The 25,570-nt window shown below is 39.2% G+C and overlaps 1 protein-coding gene across 1 annotated transcript in view; it reads right to left on the bottom strand.

The window, feature by feature from the left end:
* Positions 1–2,289: 2,289 nt before the first annotated feature.
* Positions 2,290–25,570, bottom strand: part of zdhhc9 (zinc finger DHHC-type palmitoyltransferase 9) — a 102,252-nt gene continuing 78,971 nt past the window's right edge. The window contains exons 4-9 of the mRNA XM_061892197.1: positions 23,852–23,989; positions 23,594–23,640; positions 21,568–21,672; positions 6,208–6,311; positions 6,037–6,136; positions 2,290–2,953 (exon numbers count right to left, since the gene is read on the bottom strand). Of these exons, the coding sequence (XP_061748181.1) occupies positions 2,768–2,953; positions 6,037–6,136; positions 6,208–6,311; positions 21,568–21,672; positions 23,594–23,640; positions 23,852–23,989 (680 nt within the window). The 3' untranslated portion in view covers positions 2,290–2,767. The remainder of the gene's footprint in view (positions 2,954–6,036; positions 6,137–6,207; positions 6,312–21,567; positions 21,673–23,593; positions 23,641–23,851; positions 23,990–25,570) is intronic.

Genomic DNA, 25,570 nt, shown 5'->3' with positions numbered 1-25,570 from the left:
TTTAATGCCGTTGTTGCACCCTCATTCTTTTCCACTTTCACAGAAACACAGCAGGTAAACATCTGCGCATTTTGATATTTGATAGTTAATTTCAATATCTGAGGGTGATATCAGTGTTCATTTTGTTGACTAGAAATGTTTGTCTGAGTTGTCGTCAACAGTTTTTAACTTGGTTTAAGCCATTGTCTTTAGGAAAACCTTTTTTTTAGTTTTAATCATATTTAATCATCTAAATTGATTTAGTTTCAGTTGACTAAATAACACATTTGGGGTTAACTAAAATTACAGTCAATTTTGTTGACTAAAATATGAATTATCAAGAATAACATCTTTGAAGTTGTCTTGAAACCATTTCAATGAAGGTTTTGCAGAGCGTCTCGGGAACTAAATTTGCAACAAAACCTGTTTAAGTGAGGGGAAAATAGGTTCTCGAAGATAACCAAGACAAACGTTTCTAGTTAACTAAATGAACACGGTACGGGTGGTATAATGTCTATAACTTTGCCACTGACATATGGATATTGTGAGTAATTCAGGTTAATGACCATACATTTAGCTTTAGTGAAATGTATGTGTATATATGTGTACATATACATATATATATATATATGTGTGTACATATGTGTATATACACATATATACACACAGATACTGTATATATACACACAAATATACATCTATACATACATATGTATATACATACTGTACATATATACATGTGTATATATATATATATATATATATATATACACACACACACATTTATGTATATAAATATACATATATATGTTCATATGTATAAACATACATACATACATACATACGTACACACATATTTACATAGATATACATATTTACATACATGTATATATACAAGTGTATGTATATATATATATATATATATATATATATATATACATACACACACAGACATACAAACATATATATATGTATATATATATATACATACATACATATATATACATACATACACACATATACATATATATATACACAGATATACATATTTACATATGTGTATATATACACACGTGTGTGTATGTATATATATATATATATATATATATATATATATATATATATATATATATGTATACACATAAATATATATTTTTATACATGTATGTACATACAAATATACATACATACATATATATGTACATACACACATACATACATACATGTACACATATTTATATATATACATACACATATGTATATATAAATAAACATATACAAATATATACAAACTGTGAACGGGACTCTCGCTGCTGTGTTGGATCCGCTTTGGACTGGACTCTTGCGACTGTGTTGGATCCATTATGGATTGAACTTTCACAGTATCATGTTAGCCCCGCTCGACATCCATTGCTTTCCTCCTCTCCAAGGTTCTCATAGTCATCATTGTCACCGACGTGTGAGTTTTCCTTGCCCTTATGTGGGCCTACCGAGGATGTCGTAGTGGTTCGTGTTGTGGTTTGTGCAGCCCTTTGAGACACTAGTGATTTAGGGCTATATAAGTAAACATTGATTGATTGATTGATATATACACATATATGTATAAATACACAATACATATATACACATATGTATTCATATATACATACATACATATACACACATATATGCATACATACATATATATATGTGTATATATATATATATGTGTATATATATATATATATATATATATATATATATACAAACACATATACATACATACATGTACATATACATTAGACCAATGATAAGTCAAAAAGCTTGCACATTGACTTAAGTCTATGGGATAAAAAGGTGCAAAGCAAGATTTAATAGGGGAACGCCCTCATTTAAGAGTTGCTCCACCCAAAAAGCTACAGACTCAAGTCCAAAAGGAGAAATGCTGCGCAGTTTTTTGCCCACTCAAGTCTTCCCACTGCGACTTTGTGACCAAGTGTGGACTCGATGGTGACATAACTCCAACATTCCACCTTAGATTTCACCAAAATCCTTTCAAAGAAGACCTCACTTACACATTTGCCATCCCTGCATCTTTTTTTTGCCGTACCGGTTGTGTTTACTCCTTATTTCAACCGAGCCAAACATCACAAGTGTAAACGCACTCTCAATCTAACATCGGACTGCAAATGTTTTTTCTTTGTTTTTGTTTCAGCTGTTTGCTGACGTCCATTGTAAGGCACGGTTGCTACTAGCGTCTAAAAACGTCAAAAGTCGGGGGGTTTGGTCTCACGCTCATGAACGCACGTAGTGTGAAGGTGAGAGATGATATTTCATGTGCATGAAGCGTGTTTATCAGGATACGGTATTGTACAAGAATATATCAAAAAGGAAAGGGCGGACATTGCAGTTTCTAGTAACAGTACTGGATGCAGCAATTCTCAGAATACTGTATGGAGCCTTTAGAGTATGACTGCTACACAGGTGTGTCTATTTACACCCAGCCTTGATGATTTGCATAGGGTATGTATGTGTGCACACACTGGACTCGGATGAGGATTTACACTAGTGGAGAAGTCGTCCCTGGAGTATAGGAGACGCTCACGTTTCATGTTTTTAATAATAATCTGAGTGGGTTTGTCATGCGCACTGTTACCCCGCCTCCAGTAGTCCTCCTTCCCCCCCAGGGTGGGTTTTCGTCAAAGATGCTGACGTTCCATGAAATCACTCCTCTCCCCGAGGAGGATGTGTCACTCGATGATTCAAGTGCCCGTCCGTACGGGACTGAAGAGGGAGGCCGCTGGTGCAGCTAGTGGCTCTTGTCCTTGACCGCGGAGGCCTCGGCGTCGGCCTCGGGGGACGCCAAAGGCGGGACGGCGGTCGAGGAGGGGCGGTCCTCTTTGGGGGAGGACGAGTCGGACTCTGCCGAGGCGGCGACGCTCGGCTTGGCTTCGTCCGGTGTGTGCTCGTTTGGGATGAGCGGCGCCGTGGTTTTCTGGGGGCAGAAGAGACGAGTCAGCTTCTTTCACGCTGAGACCCATAAATGCAACAACAGACCATTTATTAGGGGTGCACCAAAAAAATCGATTCATTGTTCATCCCGATTCTAAATCGATGTATAATTTTTAAAATATCAATAAAATAAAAAAAGCTGTTATTTTAATTCAATTTTTTTTCAATAGGAATCCATTTTTGAAAATATAGGCTATCTTCATGTACGATAACATTAGCATCCCAAATAAATCCAAATTACGCTAGAAAAAAAATGAATAAAACATTTTTAAGAATAAGGTTAAAATTTGATGAACAGAATCTCTCATTCAAGCCACATAAGGAAAAAAAAACTCAAATAAAAAAATACAATTTTAATCATTAAATGAATAAATTAGTCAATCAATTAATGCAATACAAAACATACAAAACAACATTATTATTATTTACTAAATGTGCCAATATGTTAATAATGTTTTTCTTGTGTTTTTTGTTTTTGATTGTTTCATTACATTTGGATACATGTGTCGGCTTAAATGATATTTATGAAGTAGGATAATGTACGATGTCAAAGGGGGCAGGAAATTATAAGATTTTCTTCATCCTGCTCCTTCTCGTGAATTGTGTGAATTTAAATTGTATAATTGTGATATAATTACATATCGTTCGAAATGCACATCAATGAATGGGATAAATAAAAATGAAATGAAATGAAATGAAATAAAAGTGTCAATAAGAATACCTTATTTCCTTGAATTGCCGCCGGGGCGCTAATTAATTTAAAACCTCTTCTCACTCTTACGCTTACCAAAGGCATGCAGTAAAAATTTGAGTGTGATGTAAGCTTGGACCTTAAATCCTACTGAATAGCTCTTAATCTTCTTCCCTTTATGCGATTTCAAATTACCGGTATTGAAATCAGCCTCCTCCATTTTGAAAATGATAACAGGGGAAGTGTCACTCGTGACGTCAAGAGTTTGACCAGGCGGTAATACTAAGCGTGCGCTAATTATTTTGCGAAGCGAGTTTGACCCGGCAGTAATTTAAGGAAGGCACATACTATATGTCCTGCGGCAATTCAAAGAAACAAGGTAATTATTATTTATTAAAAATGCCAATAATAATATTACGTTAATGCTTTTTATCACTGACAGCTGATGCTTATTAAGATCTCACAAACGACTTTATATTATTTAACATATTTGCTCTTCAGGTAATTGTTTATATTTTTACTTAATTTCTAATATTCATTGTTTACATTGTACAAACCCCAAAACCAGTGAAGATGGCACGTTGTGTAAATCGTAAATAAAAACAGAATACAATGATTCGAAAATCCTTTTTTAACCTATATTCAATTGAATAGACTGCAAACACAAGATATTTAACGTTTGAACTGGAAAACTTTATTTTTTTGCAAATATTAGCTCATTTGGAATTTGATACCTGCACTATGTTTCAAAAAATCTGGCAAAAAAAAGACTGAGAAAGTTGAGGAATGCTCATCAAACACTTATTTGGAACATCCCACAGGTGAACAAGCTGATTGGGAACAGGTGGGTGCCAGGATTGGGTATAAAAGCAGCTTCCATGAAATGCTCAGTCATTTACAAACAAGGACGGGGCGAGGCTCACCACTTTGTGAACAAATGCATGAGCAAATTGTCCAACAGTTTAAGACCAACATTTCTCAACGAGCTATTGCAAGGAATTTAGGGATTTCACCATCTACGGTCCGTAATTTCATCAAAAGGTTCAGAGAATATGGAGAAATCCCTGCGCGTAAGCGATGATATTACAGATCTTCGATCCCTCAGGCGGTACTGCATCAAAAAGTGACATCAGTGTGTAAAGGATATCACCACATGGGCTCAGGACCACTTCAGAAAACCACTGTCAGTAACTACAAATTGTCGCTACGTCTGTAAGTGCAAGTTAAAACTCTACTATGCAAAGCCAAAGCCATTTATCAACAACACCCAGAAACGCTAGGCCCAAGCTCATCTCAGATGGACTGATGCAAAGTGTAAAAGTGTTATGTGGTCTGATGAGTCCACATTTGATATTTTTTCTTGAGACTGTGGACGTCGTGTCCTCCACACCCAAAAGGATAATAACCATCCGGATTCTTATAGGCGCAAAGTTGAAAAGCCAGCATCGGTGTTGGTATAGGGGTGTATTAGTGCCCAAGGCATGGGTAACTTACACATCTGTGAAGGCACCAATAATGCTGAAAGGTACGTACAGGTTTTGGAGCAACATATGTTGCCTTCCAAGCAACGTTATCATGGACGCCCCTGCTTATTTCAGCAAGACAATGCCAAGCCATGTGTTACGACGGCCTGGCTTTATAGTAAAAGAGTGCGGGTACTAGACTGGCCTGCATGTAGTCCAGACCTGTCTCCCATTGAAAATGTGTGGCGCATTATGAAGCCTAAAATACCACAACGGAGACCCCGGACTGTTGAACAACTAAAGCTGCACATCAAGCAAGAATGGGAAAGAATTCCACCTGAAAAGCTTCAAAAATTGGTCTCCTCAGTTCCCAAACGTTTACAGAGTGTTGTTAAAAGGAAAGGCCATGTAACACAGTGGTAAAAATGCCACTGTGCCAACTCTTTTGCAGTGTGTTCCTGCCTTTAAATTCTCAGTTAATGATTATTTGCACACAAAAAAATGGAGTTTCTCAGTTGAAACATTAAATATTGTGTCTTTGCAGTCTATTCAATTGAATATAAGTTGAAAATGATTTGCAAATCATTGTATTCTGTTTTTATTTACCATTTACACAACGTGCCAACTTCACTGGTTTTGTGTTTAGTACAAAGAGAGCAGTCTTTGTTAAACACACCTGGCCAATAAAGCGGATTCTGATTAGCGCATCCTGGCGTTTACATCACAGCTTCAAAAAGAAACAGATATGTACAAACAAAAAAGGCTTCACTTGCTCATTAACCATTCCGTCTTTTTCCTGGCCTTTCCTTTTTCTCTCTGATTGGCTTGGGCGCCGTTTTATGTTGGCGCTCTCTATTCTTCACCGGGAGAATGGGCCAGGTGTGAGCGGGGGAGGGGGAGGGTCAGACTCACAGTGGTTTGCAGCGCCGGGTTGCTGCTGTTATTGAAGGAGAGGGCGGACGCCGCGGCAACCGGCGAGTCCTCCTGCATCAGCCCCCGTCTGTCCAAGACGCTGGCGGGCGAGACACGGCCGTCAGCCAACGTGATTTGAACGCTTCATCACAAAAGGAGCGTGGTCTTTACCTGGGGTACGCCGGCCCACACAGCACCTCGCAGCAGTTCTTAACGATGTTCTTATGACTGTAGGGGTTCTGCACTCGGTTCTTCCCCGACCAAGACCCTTTGATCTGGGGGAAAAAAAAAAACATTAAAAAAAGATGAAACAAGTCCAAAAAAAATTTGCAACAGAGCCAAGTGTTCCTTTGAAAACTATTCCCCCCGCCTTATACTTTATTCAAAAGCATTGCTCTATTTTTAGATGTTCCCACAGGCAAGGCTTTGACCTACTAAAAAGGATCTTGTCAAGGATTTAATGATTCCTGCTTTAATGACACGTATGCTACTGTGTGCCAGGAGCTGCAAAAATGATGCATTAAATGAAGCAATTCCTGAAGGAACTGCCTGTGAATGCTACAATGTTGAAGTTGAACTGAAATCCTGGAATGTTTTTTTTTGGGAATTGTTGAAGTTGTCACACCCAGGAAATTATGTTTTGTTTAGTTTTTTTGGGCACTTGTTTCCTGTTTTGCACTTCCTGGTTTGTTTTCGTTACCATGCCAACTCATTAGTTTCAGCTGTCATGTCAAGCACCTGTTCCACCACTGATCATGTCACTGCTATTTAAGCCATTCTGTTTCTGTTCTTTGTCCTGGCAACTTTACCTACCTACATACCTCCATATTCCTAAACACCTTCATGCCAAGCCATGCTTTTTCCCCTCACGCCCATGTCAAGTTTTTGGTTTTGTTATGTCACAGTTGTTTAGTTTTGTTTTTGTATATAGTCATGACATCGTGCTGTTTTTGTTTTCATTAGTCAAGTTTGTTCTCCGCCATTGTGCGCGCAATTTGTTTGCCTTTTTGTAGATTTGTTAGAATATAAATAAAAATGTACCTTCATTCACGCCTGGCTCGTGCCAATCATCCTTTGCGTTGGAAAACAAAATATTTCATAGTTCAAGTCGTGAAAGAAGTAGATCACACAATTCCTAGACAGGCTGAATATTTTTGAACAGTTTGAATCAGATGAAAAATATGGGCGTTGTGGAACTCGGAAAAATGTCCCATTGATTACAATAAGTATATCCCAAAAATTTGAGAAGAGCGGGAATTTTTTGGAAAATGGTAAAAAAAAAAAAAAAAAGAACTTGAATAGTAGGTGTTGGAATTTTTCAAATCGGGTTAGAAATGTTGAAGCAGTAGCATGTTGAATTGAGAAAGGATATTACGGAATTCCTGGAATTTCGGGAAAACAGAGAATTTTTCCAGTTAAAAAAATATATTTTAGGTCCTAATTAAGAGGAAAGTTTTGACAGTGCAACGGTTGAAGTGGGTGGAAAAATGTGGGAGGGGGAGTTGCCAGAAAAAAGGGTGGAAATAGGGCTTTGGAAAACAAGGAATTCTGGAAAATCCTGAAATTTTTTTGAACGTGGAAAAAGGTTAGATTAAATTTCCAGGATGGTGGACTGTGTTGAAGGTAGAATGGTTTGAATCGGTTTAAAAATGTGGAAATGACGAAAGTTTGAAAAATGTTCCGGAAAACAAGGAATTCTGGAAAATCCTGGAATTATTTTGAACTTGGACAAAGGGTAGTTTAAATTTACAGGATGGTGGACTGTGTTGAAGGCGGAATAGTGTGAATAGGTTGAAAAATTTGTAAATGGTGAAAGTTTGAAAAATGGTCAATTCATTTTAAATGGGAAAAATGTTCGGGAAAACAAGGAATTCTGGAAAATCCTGGAATTTTTTGGGGAACTTGGAAAAAGGGTAGTTTACATTTCCAGGATGGTGGACTGTGTTGAAGGTGGAATGGTATGAATAGGTTGAAAAATGTCGAAATGGTGAAAGTTTGAAAAATGGCCAATTCAATTTAAATGGGAAAAATGTCCCAGAAAACCGAGAATTTTTGGAATTTGTCAAGGGAAAGCACGCGATTTCTGAATAGGCGTTGGAACGGTTCTAATCGGATGAAGAATGTGGAAGGGAGAGAAGAAGAAGAAAAAGTTGAATAATAATAATAAATTGATTAATTTTGGTGTAGAAAACATGTGTGAATATTTTGGAGCATTCACACAATAAATTGATTGATTGATTGAAATTTCTATGAGTAGATTGCACAGTACAGTACATATTCCGTAAATTTGACCACTAAATGGTAACACCCGAATAGATTTTTCAACTTGTTTAAGTCGGGGTTCACATTAATCAATTCATGGTATCATTCACGGAGAAACATGAAAAGGTGTTGCAAAGGAAGAATCCAAGTAAAGCCACCACATTAGGGACACTATCATTATTGCCAAGCAACATGAGAGAAACAACAGAAAGTGATTTAAGGACTATACTTGGGGAAATTTAAAAAAATATATACAGTTTCCTCAATTGAAACTGGAGTTACACTCCAAAAAATACCCACTTTAAATGAAATCATTGTGTAGTAGAATTATATATTTTTTCCGTTAAATGTGTTTTCGTACATTATATACATTTTTTCGTTTACACTTTGTTTTTTTCATTTACAAGATGTTATGTTTTCTAATTTGTGACATGTTTTTTGGGTATTTTTGCGGCCCATAGGGCGCACCGGATTATAAGGCGCACTGCTGATGAATGGTCTTTTTTTTCATCTTTTTTTCATATATATAGCGCACCAGAATATAGGCCGCTTTAAATGAGTCAATATGATTCAGTTTAAGAGACTGTTGACTATACACAAATGCTTATTTTGAAAATGTGATTTTGTTTATAAATTACATGCAATCTGTTGTGTCCCTCATTTTTCAGTGTGCAAGGATGAAGGTATGGACATTTATTTGGACTGGACCTGGTTTTAAAAACCCTTTAAACTAATGTAATATCATTAACAACCTGGTCTGGTGAAGATAAGGTCATTTTTAAATAACAAAAAAATAATAATAAAACATTTAAAAAAAAAACTTTTTCTTGGATAAAAAATAAAGTATAACAATATAAAAACGATTACAGAAAAATAGTAATTAATGAAAATGTTAGTGGACCAGCGGCACACACAATCATGTGTGCTTCAGGGAATGTGTCCCTTACAGACTGTGTTGTCTATGTCAGTGGTTCTCAAATGGGGGTATGCGTACCCCTGGGGGTACTTGAAGGTATGCCAAGGGGTACGTGAGATTTTTCATAAATATTCTAAAAGATAGCAACAATTCAAAAATCCTTTACAAATATATTTATTGAATAATACTTCAACAAAATATGAATGTAAGTTCATAAACTGTGAAAAGAAATGCAGCAATGCAATATTCAGTGTTGACAGCTATATTTTTTTGTGGACATGTTCCATAAATATTGATGTCAAAGATTTCTTTTTTTGTGAAGAAATGTTTAGAATTAAGTTGATTAATCCAGATGGATCTCTATTACAATCCCCAAAGAGGGCACTTTAAGTTGATGATTACTTCTATGTGTAGAAATATTTATTCATAATTGAATCACTTGTTTATTTTTCAACAAGTTTTTAGTTATTTTTATATATTTTTTTCGAAATAGTTCAAGAAAGACCACTACAAATGAGCAATATTTTGCACTGTTATACAATTTAATAAATCAGAAACTGATGACAATGTGCTGTATTTCACTTTTGTATCTCTTTTTTTCAACCAAAAATGCTTTGCTCTGATTAGGGGGTACTTGAATTAAAAAAAACGTTCACAGGGGATACATCACTGAAAAAAGGTTGAGAACCACCGGTCTATGTTTTGGGAACTAAAATAAAACAAACCCTATTGTGTGAGTGGGTGTGGATGAGTGTGAATGGGGGAAGGAGGGTTTTTTTGGGGTTGATGCACTAATTGAAAGTTTATATTGTGTGTTTTTCTATGTTGATTTAATAAAAAAATTTAATAAAATTAAATTTAAAAAAATACACTTTGAAATTTATGGGTGGCATATATTGCATATTTTGTGTGTTTGCCATAAAAAATGTTTTTTCTTTCACAAAAAGGACATAAACCAATAAAAAAAAAAGTTTTAAAAAAAAAAGAAAAAAAGAGACTGTTCAAACTACAAGTGTTCACAAAGTACACAGAACAATAATTATGATGGACATCTTGAACATTTAGATCAGGGGTCTCAGACTCGCGGCCCGCGAGACGTTATTTTGCGGCCCCCACCAGAATATGAAAGTTTAATGTTAGTGCGGCCGGCAAGTTTTATATGAATGGCGCTTGACAGCGTTGTGTTATTTGGGTCCAAAAAGGCTCTTTCAACATTCTGGGTTGCCTACCCCTGCATTAGTGGAAAAGCGGCAAATGAGTTAATGGTAAATGGGTTGTACTTGTAATGCGCTTTTCTACCTTTATAAGGAACTCAAAGCGCTTTGACACTATTTCCACATTCACCCATTCACGCCCGGGAGCTGCCACGCAAGGCGCTAACCAGGACCCATCAGGAGCAAAGGTGAAGGGTCTTGCTCACGGACACAACGGAAGTGACGAGGTTGGTAGAAGGTGGGGATCGAACCAGGAACCCTCAGGTTGCTGGCACGGCCACTCTCCCAACCGCGCCACGCCGTCCCCTGAGCACAAGGGCACCCCGACGTGTCTTTTTTGCACGGAGAAAGTTGCGCTGCACAAGGGATACAATTTGAAACGTCATTATGCAACTAGACATGCTGAGGCGTATGCAAACATTTTTTTTTTTTATATAAATCTTTTCTTGCGGCCCAGCCTCACCCAGACTCTGAGTCTAGTGGCCCCCTGGTAATTTGAGCTTGAGACCCCTAATTTAGATAGAGATTATCGATGTAGTTGATATTTGTTTACTTACTATGGTATATTATTTATTTATTCACTGTTCTATTACAGAGAAATAAGAAATTGAATAAAATTGCGATGAGATGAAAAGGGGTAGGATTAAATAAGCTCAGGTTCTTCCTACTCCTTTTCGGACATGCTGTAAAGAAATATCTTGAAATATGTGATTGTATGCATGTTCCACATACAGTGGGCCAAAAAAGTATTTAGTCAGCCACCGATTGTGCAAGTTCTCCCACTTAAAAGGATGACAGAGGTCTGTAATTTTCATCATAGGTACACTTCAACTGTGAGAGACAGAATGTGAAAAAAAATCCAGGAATTCACACACAGTAGCTGGTATTTTGGCCCATTCCTCAATGCAGATCTTTTCGAGAGCATTGATGTTTTGGGGCTGTCGCCGAGCAACACGGACTTTCAACTCCCTCCACAGATTTTCTATGGGGATGCGGTCTGGAGACTGGCTAGGCCACTCCAGGACTTTCAAAATGCTGCTTACGGAGCCACTCCTTCGTTGCCCGGGCGGTGTGTTTGGGATCATTGTCATGCTGGAAGACCCAGCCACGTTTCATCTTCAAAGGTCTCACTGATGGAAGGAGATTTTGGCTCAAAATCTCACAATACATGGCCCTATTCATTCTTTCCTTAACACGGATCAATTGTCTGGTCCCCTTAGCAGAAAAACAGCCCCAAAGCATGATGTTTCCACCCCCATGCTTCACAGTAGGTGTGGTGTTCTTGGGATGCAACTCAGTATTCTTCTTCCTCCAAACAAGACGAGTTGAGTTTATACCAAAAGGTTCTATTTTGGTTTCATCTGACCACATGACATTCTCCCAATCTTCTGCTGTATCATCCATGTGCTCTCTGGCAAACTTCAGACGTGCCTGGACATGCACTGGCTTAAGCAGGGGGACACATCTGACACTGCAGGATTTGAGTCCCTGTCGGTGTAGTGTGTTACTTTGGTCCCAGCTCTCTGCAGGTCATTCACCAGGTCCCCCCGAGTGGTTCTGGGATTTTTGCTCACCGTTCTCAAGATCATTTTGCGTGGAGCCCCAGATCGAGGGAGATTATCAGGGGTCTTGTATGTCTTCCATTTTCTGATAATTACTCCCACAGTTGATTTTTTCACGCCAAGCTGCTTGCCTATTATAGATTCACTCTTCCCAGTCTGGTGCAGGTCTACAATTATTTTCCTGGTATCCTTCGACAGCTCTTTGGTCTTGGCCATAGTGGAGTTTGGAGTCTGACTGTTTGAGGCTGTGGACAGGTGTCTTTTATACAGATAACGAGTTCAAACAGGTTCCATTAATACAGGTAACGAGTGGAGGACAGAATAGCTTCTTAAAGAAGAAGTTACAGGTCTGTGAGAGCCAGAGATCTTCCTTGTTTGAAGTGACCAAATACTTATTTTCCACCATAATTTACAAATTATGTGAATTCCTGGATTTTTTTTCACACTCTGTCTCTCACAGTTGAAGTGTACCTATGACGAAAATTATAGACCTCTGTCCTCATTTTAAGTGGGAAAACTTGCACAATCGGTGGCTGACTAAATACTTTTTTGCCCCACTGTAACCTGAAAATGAACTTAACACCTTGTCCTTTTTTTTCGGTTTAGGCAAATAAATCCACCTGCTATAGAAACAGCATTCACGGTATGATTGCATATCAAACAGAGGTTTTTCCTCATTTCTTACATACTTGTGAGGGCGCCAAGTATGAGGACCACCTCTCACTGGTATTTCCGAAGTGGTACACCTAGTATTAGAAAAAAAACCGCTTCCTTCTATTACGAGCACAGTGGACATTTTGGCAGGTGTCCTATCCCCTGAAGGTATGGATTAATCTATTATTAGACCAATCAACACCATGAAAACCGCCAGGCTGACAGCCATTGATTTCACTCCCAGAGCAATATCACACACTGTAAGGTGCACATTACACAGCCTCATTACTCATTAAATGAAAGCACAAAAAAAAAACCAAGGCCAGCCATTGCGGTGGAATAGAAAAAAAAACAGCGGGCTATGAATTAAACATTAAAAGCAAAAAGAAACAAAGTACGACTCCATTCTCTTGCCCTTCAGCCACGGAAAACTCAGGCCGGTGTGTTCCTCTCAAATCGACTGACTGAAGCCAAGACACGGGTTCAAGCACCGTCTCATACAGCGCTGACTCACTCACAGGGGTGGCGGGTGTGCAAGAATCGCAATTGTGTCCTTCAAAACCATTTTAATATGATACACTGAATAGTGTATACACTGAAAAAAACTGTTATAATACACATTAAGGATCTTAGTGTCTTTAGAGATTACCGATGTCTGATAATATCGGGCTGCCGATATTATCGGCCAATAAATGCTTTAAAATGTAATATCGGAAATTATCGGTATCGGTTTCAAAAAGTTACATTTCTGACTTTTTAAAACGCCGCTGTACAGAGTGGTACACAGACATAGGGAGAAGTATAGAGCGCCAATAAACCTTAAAGGGGAACATTATCACCAAACCTATGTAAGCGTCAATATATACCTTGATGTTGTAGAAAAAAAGACCATATATTTTTTAACCGATTTCCGAACTCTAAATGGGTGAATTTGGGCAAATTAAACGCCTTTCTGTTTATCGGTCTTTTAGCGATGACGTCAGAACATGACGTCACCAAGGTAACACACCCGCCATATTCATTTTCACATTACAAACACCGGGTCTCAGCTCTGTTATTTTCCGTTTTTTCGACTATTTTTTGGAACCTTGGAGACTTCATGCCTCGTCGGTGTGTTGTCGGAGGGTGTAACAACACTAACAGGGAGGGATTCAAGTTGCACCACTGGCAAGAAATCTTCCGCCAGACCCCCATTGAATGTACCAAAGTGTCTTCACATTTGACCGGCGATGCTAAGACAGACATGGCACAGATATGTATGGATAACCTGCAGATGTATTTGCAACAATTAAGTCAACTAAATCACAAAGGTGAGTTTTGTTGATGTTGTTAACTTATGTGCTAATCAGACATATTTGGTCACGGCATGACTGCCAGTTAATCGAGACTAACATGCTACGCTAATCGATGCTAACATGCTACTTACGCTAGCTGTATGTACATTTGAAACTAGATACCCACATTTAATGCAAAACAAACACTTACCAATCGATGGATTTAAGTTGGTCCAGTGTCACAAGATGCGAAAGTCCTGATCGTTTGGTCTGCACATTTTACCGGCGATGCTAATAAGGCAGCCATGCTATGGGCCACTTCATTAGGTACACCCACGCTATGGCCGAATAGCGTCAATGGCTATTCGCTCAATAGCTTCAATTTCTTCTTCAATTTCGTTTTCGCTATCTGCCTCCATACTCCGACCATCTGTTTCAATACATGCGTAATCTGTTGAATCGCTTAAGCCGCTGAAATCCGAGTCTGAATCCGAGTTAATGTCGCTATATCTTGCTGTGGTAACCGCCATGTTGTTTGTATTGGCAGCACTGTATGACGTCACAGGGAAATGGATAGTGGTTTCGAAGATAGCGAAAATAAGGCACTTTAAAGCTTTATTTAGGGATATTCCGGGATCGGTAAAATTTTGAAAAAAACTTCAAAAAATACAACAAGCCACTGGGAACTGATTTTTATTGTTTTTAACCCTTTTGAAATTGTGATAATGTTCCCCTTTAAAGGCACTGCCTTTGTGTGCTGACTCAATCACATAATACCTACGACTTTTCACACACACAAGTGAATCCCACGCATACTTGGTCAACAGCCATACAGGTCACACTGAGGGTGGCCATATAAACAACTTTAACACTGTTACAAATAAGCGCCACACTGTGAACCCACACCAAACAAGAATGACAAACACATTTCGGGAGACCATCCGCACCGTAAAACAACATAAACACAACAGAGCAAATACCCAGAACCCCTTGCAGCACTAACTCTTCCGCGACGCTACAATATACACCACCCGCTACCCTAAACCCCACCTCAACTTTCTCATGCTCTCTCTCAGGGAGAGCATGTCCCAGTTTCCAAACTGCTGCTTTGAGGCATGTTACGCACTTTGTGACTTCAATAATAAATATGGCAGTGCCATGTTGGCATTTTTTTTCCAGAGCGCCAAAATCCAAAAGGAAAGAAGAATTGGCTGCCTGTGTCTTGGAGAAAAACGTCACTATTGGACTTCAGTGCATCAATAATGCATCACCATACCATACATTGTCGTATTGATCTTTAAGCTTCCTCTCCCTTACTCGGCCCATCAATACATCTCCACATTTTCTCCTCAAAAGCTTCCCCTAAACACCACAAACCAGATGGTCTGTTTGGTCCCGACAGCTCGATTCTAACATCCTTTTAAGAGAAGGAGACGACGCCCTTCCCGCTGATGTTTATCCCATCAGATGATGTCTGGCCTCCTGGTGACTCCAGCTCCTTGTTTCAGGCTGTTTTTAGCTTTTCAAAGTGCTTTGCAGCCAATTTGTCACATGACTCAGCTGACTTGATTGGACACACGTTCCTGGCCTGGGTGCTGATGATTGGTTTAGTATGAAGCGAATTCATTCCTCCAGGGTCTTGCAACAAGCGCTGTTACACAGCTTCAATGGAGACCCGACGACTGCCGTGTAAATCCACAATAAAATATATGCAAACATGAGACTTCGCACTATTATTCTAAAGTGCACGTTCCTGAAGTTGATTGACTGCCACAGCTGTGTTTAACAAGCTACACTTCGCCAACCCCTTGTCCTTCAGTTGTGAAGGAGGCACTGCCGTTGTCATGGAAACACACGCCTTCATCTGAGAAATCGTTTACACCCTGTCAACGTTCATCAATGCAGCCATGTGAAGCCACACACTTTGACACCTGCTCTATACGACACTACAGGTGAGAAATACCTAATAATAGTGCAACCTTTTGTCAGCGATGATAACATTAGGCACGACAAAAAAATTAATCCAAGTATTACTTTTTAAAACATTTCAGAACTGACATATCTGGTCCTTTCAAATGATCCACAAGACATGTTTGTGTTGAAATGCCCCCCAATGAAAAGCATTAAAAACGTTGATTATGATGTCACATCCCTCATACAAACTTTTATGTTTACATTTCCAGTCGGACTACAGTACTGTGATAAAATTTTACATTTTTGTATCTGTCCACCGGATGGCACTACTTGTTCCCATTCAAAGCATGCAGAAAAAATGCAAAGATCCATTTTTTTCTCTTTTAATGTTTGTGCATGTTAAAATAGGGAGGAAAAAGGTATACATACATAAAAGAATACGTAAAATGTCCAATTAATTAATGTATACTGTATATATTAATCAATTGGACATTTTACATCTATATATCATACACACACACATATATATGTATATATGTAGACACACACAGAAATATATATATGTATATATATATGTGTGTGTGTATATATATATATATATATATATATATATACACATATATATGGATATATATACACATATATATACATATACATATACACGCATATACATATATACACCTATGTATGTATATGTATATCAAATGCAAGATGGCGGCGCCCGGACGGGCTGCGACACTGCGGTGCTCTTGCTAAAGATGGAACATTTGGCGGAAATGCCGGACAGTTCTGCATACTTCATGGCTGGCTCGCATCGTGGTCACTCCGTGATCACGTACGACCGCCAGACACTTCTGGATATGGACATATTGGGCCGTTTTGGACTGATAGACGCGGGCGTGCTAAACATGCTAACTAGCATGGGGATTCATCGGCGGCTACATCCAGCGGCCTGTGAAGCAGGGGAGTCTAGTAGCAGCGGGGGCCGTCTACGGAGCAGACGCCAGCGGTGTGATCGGAAACGCGGATGTCGAGCGGGGCTAAAAACAAAGCAGAAGGCTAATCCCCACAGTACACCACTTCCCTCCACCCTGAAGACGGATTTAGATGGAAAATGCGAGACTACTGGTCTGGGTAAGGAGTCTGTTAAATTAGAACAAGTTTTTTCTACTTTGAGTGTTTCAGAGTTGGACATGTGTTTTACTGAGGTGGCTAACTATGATGCGTGCAGTTTATCAAAGCAACAAACAAACAATCGGAAAATCCCCGTTACTGAGGAGGCTAACTATGATGCGTGCAGTTTATCAAAGCAACAAACAAACAATCGGAACATCCCCGTTACTGAGGTGGCTAACCATGATGCGTGCAGTTTATCAAAGCAACAATCAAACAATCGGAACATTCCCGTCGTATCAATTCCTAGATATGGTCGTAATTATACTGAATGCACTGGGCATAATAAACACAACATTATTAATATTGCTACTACGGATAATTTGATCAAAAATTCCCTAAAACAGCCCACTACCTATAATGTAGGTTTTTTAAACATAAGATCATTGTCTCCCAAAACGTTGTTAGTTAATGATATTATCAGAGACAACAATCTTAACGTCATCGGTCTCAGCGAAACCTGGCTTAAACCAAACGACTTTTTTGCGCTAAATGAGGCATGTCCTCCTAACTTTACACATGCGCATATTGCCCGTCCGCTTAAAAGGGGTGGGGGGGTCGCACTAATATACAACGAAAACTTTAACCTTAGTCCTAACATAAATAATAAATATAAATCGTTTGAGGTGCTTACTATGAGGTCTGTCACACCGCTGCCTCTACACCTGGCTGTTATCTACCGCCCCCCAGGGCCCTGTTCGGACTTCATCAATGAATTCTCAGAGTTCGTTGCTGATCTAGTGACACACGCCGATAATATAATCATAATGGGGGACTTTAATATCCACATGAATACCCCATCGGACCCACCGTGCGTAGCGCTCCAGAGTATAATTGATAGCTGTGGTCTCACACAAATAATAAATGAACCCACGCATCGCAACGGTAATACGATAGACCTAGTGCTTGTCAAGGGGATCACCGCTTCCAAAGTTACGATACTCCCGTATACTAAAGTATTGTCCGATCATTACCTTATAAAATTCGAGGTTCAGACGCATGTTCGTCAAACTAATAATAATAATAACTGCTATAGCAGCCGCAACATTAATACGGCCACAACGACAACTCTTGCTGACCTACTGCCCTCGGTAATGGCACCATTCCCAAAGTATGTGGGCTCTATTGATAACCTCACTAACAATTTTAACGACGCCCTGCGCGAAACCATTGATAACATAGCACCGCTAAAGTTAAAAAAGGCTCCAAAAAAGCGCACCCCGTGGTTTACAGAAGAAACTAGAGCTCAGAAATTATTATGCAGAAAGCTGGAACGCAAATGGCGCACGACTAAACTTGAGGTGCACCATCAAGCATTTAGTGATGGTTTAATAACTTATAAACGCATGCTTACCTTAGCTAAAGCTAATTATTACTCAAATCTCATCCACCGTAATAAAAACGATCCTAAATTTTTGTTTAGTACGGTAGCATCGCTAACCCAACAAGGGACTCCTTCCAGTAGCTCCACCCACTCAGCTGATGACTTTATGCAATTCTTTAGTAAGAAAATTGAAGTCATTAGAAAGGAGATTAAAGACAATGCGTCCCAGCTACAACGGGGTTCTATTAACACTGACACGATTGTATATACGGCGGATACTGCCCTCCAAAATAGTTTCTCTCGTTTTGAGGAAATAACATTAGAGGAATTGTTACAACGTGTAAATGGAATAAAACAAACAACATGTTTACTTGACCCTCTTCCTGGGAAACTGATCAAGGAGCTCTTTGTATTATTAGGTCCATCAGTGCTAAATATTATAAACTTATCACTTTCCTCGGGCACTGTTCCCCTAACATTCAAAAAAGCGGTTATTCATCCTCTCCTTAAAAGACCTAACCTCGATCCTGACCTCATGGTAAACTACCGACCGGTGTCTCACCTTCCCTTCATTTCAAAAATCCTCGAAAAAATTGTTGCGGAGCAGTTAAATGAACACTTAGCGTCTAACAATCTATGTGAAACCTTTCAATCCGGTTTCAGGGCAAATCACTCGACGGAGACAGCCCTCGCAAAAATGACTAATGATCTATTGCTAACGATGGATTCTGATGCGTCATCTATGTTGCTGCTCCTCGATCTTAGCGCTGCTTTCGATACCGTCGATCATAATATTTTATTAGAACGTATCAAAACACGAATCGGTATGTCAGACTTAGCCCTGTCTTGGTTTAACTCTTATCTTACTGATAGGATGCAGTGTGTCTCCCATAACAATGTGACCTCGGACTACGTTAAGGTAACGTGTGGAGTTCCCCAGGGTTCGGTCCTTGGCCCTGCACTCTTCAGCATCTACATGCTGCCGCTAGGTGACATCATACGCAAATACGGTGTTAGCTTTCACTGTTATGCTGATGACACCCAACTCTACATGCCCCTAAAGCTGACCAACACGCCGGATTGTAGTCAGCTGGAGGCGTGTCTTAATGAAATTAAACAATGGATGTCCGCTAACTTTTTGCAACTCAACGCCAAAAAAACGGAAATGCTGATTATCGGTCCTGCTAGACACCGAACTCTATTTAATAATACAACTCTAACATTTGACAACCAAACAATTAAACAAGGCGACACGGTAAAGAATCTGGGTATTATCTTCGACCCAACTCTCTCCTTTGAGGCACACATTAAAAGCGTTACTAAAACGGCCTTCTTTCATCTCCGTAATATCGCTAAAATTCGCTCCATTCTGTCCACTAAAGACGCTGAGATCATTATCCATGCGTTTGTTACGTCTCGCCTCGACTACTGTAACGTATTATTTTCGGGTCTCCCCATGTCTAGCATTAAAAGATTACAGTTGGTACAAAATGCGGCTGCTAGACTTTTGACAAGAACAAGAAAGTTTGATCACATTACGCCTGTACTGGCTCACCTGCACTGGCTTCCTGTGCACTTAAGATGTGACTTTAAGGTTTTACTACTTACGTATAAAATACTACACGGTCTAGCTCCATCCTATCTTGCCGATTGTATTGTACCATATGTCCCGGCAAGAAATCTGCGTTCAAAGGACTCCGGCTTATTAGTGATTCCCAAAGCCCAAAAAAAGTCTGCGGGCTATAGAGCGTTTTCCGTTCGGGCTCCAGTACTCTGGAATGCCCTCCCGGTAACAGTTCGAGATGCCACCTCAGTAGAAGCATTTAAGTCTCACCTTAAAACTCATTTGTATGCTGTAGCCTTTAAATAGACTCCCTTTTTAGACCAGTTGATCTGCTGTTTCTTTTCTTTTTCTTCTATGTCCCACTCTCCCTTGTGGAGGGGGTCCGGTCCGATCCGGTGGCCATGTACTGCTTGCCTGTGTATCGGCTGGGGACATCTCTGCGCTGCTGATCCGCCTCCGCTTGGGATGGTTTCCTGGTGGCTCCGCTGTGAACGGGACTCTCTCTGCTGAGTTGGACCCGCTTTGGACTGGACTCTTGCGACTGTGTTGGATCCATTGTGGATTGAACTTTCACAGTATCATGTTAGACCCGCTCGACATCCATTGCTTTCCTCCTCTCTAAGGTTCTCATAGTCATTATTTTCACCGACGTCCCACTGGGTGTGAGTTTTCCTTGCCCTTATGTGGGCCTACCGAGGATGTCGTGGTGGTTTGTGCAGCCCTTTGAGACACTAGTGATTTAGGGCTATATAAGTAAACATTGATTGATTGATTGATTGATATACATATATACACATATGTATACATATATACATATACATATATACACATATGTATATATATGTATATATATATACACATATGTATACACATGTATATATATATACATATATATACACATATATATATACACACATATATATATATATATATACACATATGTATATGTATATATATATGTATGTATACACATATGTATATATATACATATGTATACACACACACACACACACACACATATATATATATATATATATATATATATATATATATATATATATATATATATATATATATATATATATATATATATATATATATTTACACACACACATACGTTGTATAATGTATTCACAACTACATTTGTCCAGAGGACTATAAGTGTGTTTTTAAATAGAAAAAAAAAAAATCAAGTCAAAGTTGTTGCCAATCATTGATTTCCAGAACCAATAATAAATATTCCTCTGTTTTTTTTCTCCATTTTAATTATTTTTGTATTCGTCATATCAAAACATTCCCATTCCATGAACTTACTGATACTTGAAAGGTTGAAAAAACAAAAAAATTAATAGACATTAATTTGGTGTATACTGCAGGTTGGATTACTTTTAAAAGACTGACTCCTTTAAAGAGGAAACATCAAATTGTAATATCTTATAGCGTTTTTTGGGAAGCTGACATTTTCTGTAGTTGAATTTTATAGCACCGCATAATGGCAACAAGGAATCAAGCTCTGTAAATGTGTAACCGCACGTGTGCGTGGTTGGAAATGTCAATAAAAAGGTGCAAAGTACCCGACACAGTGAATGTGGAGTGAAAGTTGATTCAAAAAACCGGACTGAAGGGAAGCAGCAACAATACTTAAAAAAAGAATAGAATATAAATCGGACTTACATCTTCATTGGTAGTCTGGTTGAGAGAGATCAGGTAGGTGTGGAAGCCCGTCAAGCCCACCACTGACCAAAGGGTGAAGAAACACACCAGCAACTCCAGCACAGTGACATTGGGAGTTAAGAAAATAGCAACAGACTAGAGATGCGCGGATAGGCAATTATATAATCCGCAACCGCATCACTAAAGTCGTCCTCCACCCGACATCCACCCGAACCAACATTTTATCAGAACCGCAACCGCCCGCCACCCGCCCGTTGTAATATAAATGATAAGGGTTATACTTGTATAGCACTTTTCTACCTTCAAGGTACTCAAAGCGCTTTGACACTACTTCCACATTTACCCATTCACACACACATTCACACACTGATGGAGGGAGCTGCCATGCAAGGCGCCAACCAGCACCCTTCAGGAGCAAGGGTGAAGTGTCTTACTCAGGACACAACGGACGTGACGAGGTTGGTACTAGGTGGGATTTGAACCAAGGACCCTCGGGTTGCGCACGGCAACTCTCCGACTGCACCACGCCGTCCCTATATATCAGAGGTCGGCCACCTTTATCACTCAAAGAGCTATTTTAACTAATTTCACAGAGTGAATATAACAATGGGAGCCGCTAACATTCTCGTGAATATCCGCTGGTGCTCATCCAGATAACGAGAATAAGGACGTGCTATGATGCCATTGCCTTTGACGCCTTCTACAACATGTACGAAACCGTTTGCCAGTCCAGCAACATGTTGTATGCAGCTTCCGCAAACACACGTACAAGATTGAAAGGCATACTGGGTGATACAGAGTACACTGATGGTTGTGATATAAACAATTTTAATACTTTTACTAATATGCGCCACGCTGTGAAGCCACAGCAAACAAGAATGACAAACACATTTCGGGAGAACATCCTCACAGTAACACAACATAAACGCAACACAACAAATACCCAGAATCCTTTGCATCCATGACTACTCCTGAATATATTTTACACCCCCGCGCCCTCAACCCCGCCCACCTTACCGACGCACGGGGGAGTGGGGGGGGTGGCGGGGTTTGCTGCTAGCGGGGTATATAATATAGTCAGGAAGAGTCATGGATACCTAAGGTTCCTTGGGTGAATAATGTAAACTCACAACACCGGTATGTTTTAGTGCTTTCATGGCGAGTTTGTTGACAGATATAAGTAAGAACTTTACGTTACTTTAGATTAAAAATGGCAATAACAGAGGATGAATGTCTCATAACAAGAAGATAGAGAAAAAGAAGAAGCTAATCGACTACGGTGTCGCCACGGACAACAAAGGCGGACGCGTGCAATTTTTCAGGATTTATGCAGATCCCAAATACAGATCAGCAGGTACAGAAAGTAAGAAAAGTTGCTTTTGCATTATATTGCGAAACAAAATGGCAGATAACATGTCTTACCTTATACACACACCATAATTTTACTCCTATGTTTAATGCGCCGACAATCCATCGAGCGGTGCCACTTCATAGCTTACTAAAGTCGTACTAAAACATTTTTTTAGATTTCTGAGTGCCATGTGTAATGTTCTATATTTTCAATGGACCATGTAAAATGTTGGTGTTGTTTACATGAGTCATATTGCAGCCTACATGTATCTCTTATGTTTGACTGCCATCTACTGGTCACACATATCATTACACCATGTCCCAAATAAAATTGCTTCGAGGTTGGTGAGCAAAACCAGAATTATTCTGTGCATAACACGGAGTTATAAGGCGCACTGTTGAGTTTTTAAGAAGAAAAAAAAAGGATTTTAAGTGCGCCTTATAGTCCGGAAAATACAGTAATCATTTTGCAACTCAACATCACAACTGACGCTGTGGTCAAAGTTGGAATTTCAACAAAACCCATTTCAAGATATTCAACACCCTACTGCCATCTGGCGGCTAAAGTGGATATTTGTCACGTTTCATGTTTCAAGGAAAATCACGACGAATGGGGCTATGTAAATCCCCTTTCCTTTTTTTGGGGTCTGTATCGTAGTTCTTAAAAAGGATATGTTCCGGGTGTTTCCTTCAACGTGCTCAGAAAGCCATCATCCACTGAGCCTGTGAACAGAGCAACACAAAGAAACACAGTATTAAAAATTCCCCAAAATAAAAGCGGTGTTAAAAAAGGATACAGGGGGATGTTTTTTTTTTTTTTATCACATGCACATCATGTCATGCCCCAGGACTACAGCCTGGATAAGGCTCATTGAGGTCACAGTCGTACAGCACGAGTGCAGGCGTTTGTTTCAAGAACAGGCGGGATACTCACGCATGACCACGTGGACGATGTCAAAGGTGAAGATGTAAATGGTGAGCAGCGAGAGGGAAAGCGTGAACAAGTAGAAGTAGCGGTAGTTCCTCTTGCCCACGCAGTTGCCCACCCACGGGCAGTGGTGGTCAAAGCGGTCTGAGGGGACAAAAAAAAGAAAAGGAGGGTCGAGATGGTGAAAATGCAGACATGAGTTGGTTATGCTGTCTATATTATTGATAAGGGCAGAACAGAGTCTAAATCAGGGGTGTCAAACTCATTTTAGATGGGGGGGCCACATGGAGAAAAATCTACTCCCAAGTGGGCCGAACCGGTAAAATCACGGCACGATAACTTAAAAATAAAGACAACTTCAGATTGTTTTTATTTGTTTAAAAATAGAACAAGCACATTCTGAAAATGTACAAATCATAATGTTATGTTTTTTTTACACTTACATGTGTTTAATAGTATTCTACCTTTATTTGTCGTTATGAATAAATCATGTGATAATGTTCATCAACTCATTAGTGATAATTTTCAATCTATCATAATAAAAAAAATATATCAAAATCAAATGACATGTTATTTATGTAGTTTGCTCATTTTCCTCGACCGATGTAGCGATGTTTATTTTTTTTACTGTCAGGACTTGAACTTGGATTTGTTTTGCTTCTTCCATGCAAAGGATGATTTGCACGAGCGGGACGTGAGTGTAAGTACATGTTTAATTTATTTACACACTATAATACAAAACAGGAAAAACAAAGGGCGCGCACAATGGAGGATAAAAACTAGACTATACTCAAAAACAACACAATGGCATGGCTATATACAAACAAACAAAAAATACTATCTATGACACAAAACAAAACAAAAACTTGCACTAAGGCATCAAAACAAAAAAAAATTATGTGGCGTGGTCAAAACAATAAACAGCGGGAAGGTCGGCAAGGAAAGGTAGGTGCGTGGTCAATGAGGGTTCAATACAAAGTCCAGTAGGTAGGTAAAGTTCCCAGGCCGAGGAACAGAAAACAAATGGCTTGAATACTAGCTGTGGTAATTGGAAACAGGTGTGAGAGCTGAGGACCGAGGCGTGACTAGGAGACCAGGTGGAAACTAATGGGTTACTATGGAAACAAATAAAACCAGGAAGTGCAAAACGGGAAACAAGAGTCCAAAAAACAAAACATAACGTGATCAAACATAAAACCTGATTCACAGGAATGACATTTACAAATGTAGCATCATCTTCTACAAAGATACGAATAATTGCTATTGCGACATCTAGTGGACACATTTAGAACAGCAGTTTCTTTCATTCAAAAATGTTGGCTCATTTTTATACTTAGAAAACTCATCTCACGGGCCGGATAAAACCTGTTCGCGGGCCGGATCACTAGTCTTAATCATGAGTCGGCAACTCAAAATGTTGAAGTAGCCATATTGGACCAAAAATACAAAAAACAAATCTGTCTGGAGCCGCTAAATTTTAAAAGTCTTAAATAAGTGTTATAATGAAGGCAACACATGATGTAAGTGTCTACTATAGCTATAATAGCCTACTATCAAAACGGCTATGTGTCGCAAATCTTCGTTGATTTTAATATTTATTCCACACATTGTTTTACAACATCGGCAAACATTAGTAAAATCTTTGGCAAGCTGGGTAACGTTTGGTGTGGTCTGGAACAACTAAGTACACAGACAACTATCAGAAATGCAGCCACTATTACATAC

The sequence above is a fragment of the Nerophis ophidion genome, linkage group LG29, assembly GCF_033978795.1.
Source record: "Nerophis ophidion isolate RoL-2023_Sa linkage group LG29, RoL_Noph_v1.0, whole genome shotgun sequence".
NCBI lineage: Eukaryota > Metazoa > Chordata > Actinopteri > Syngnathiformes > Syngnathidae > Nerophis > Nerophis ophidion.
This window is presented reverse-complemented; position numbering and strand designations above follow the sequence as displayed.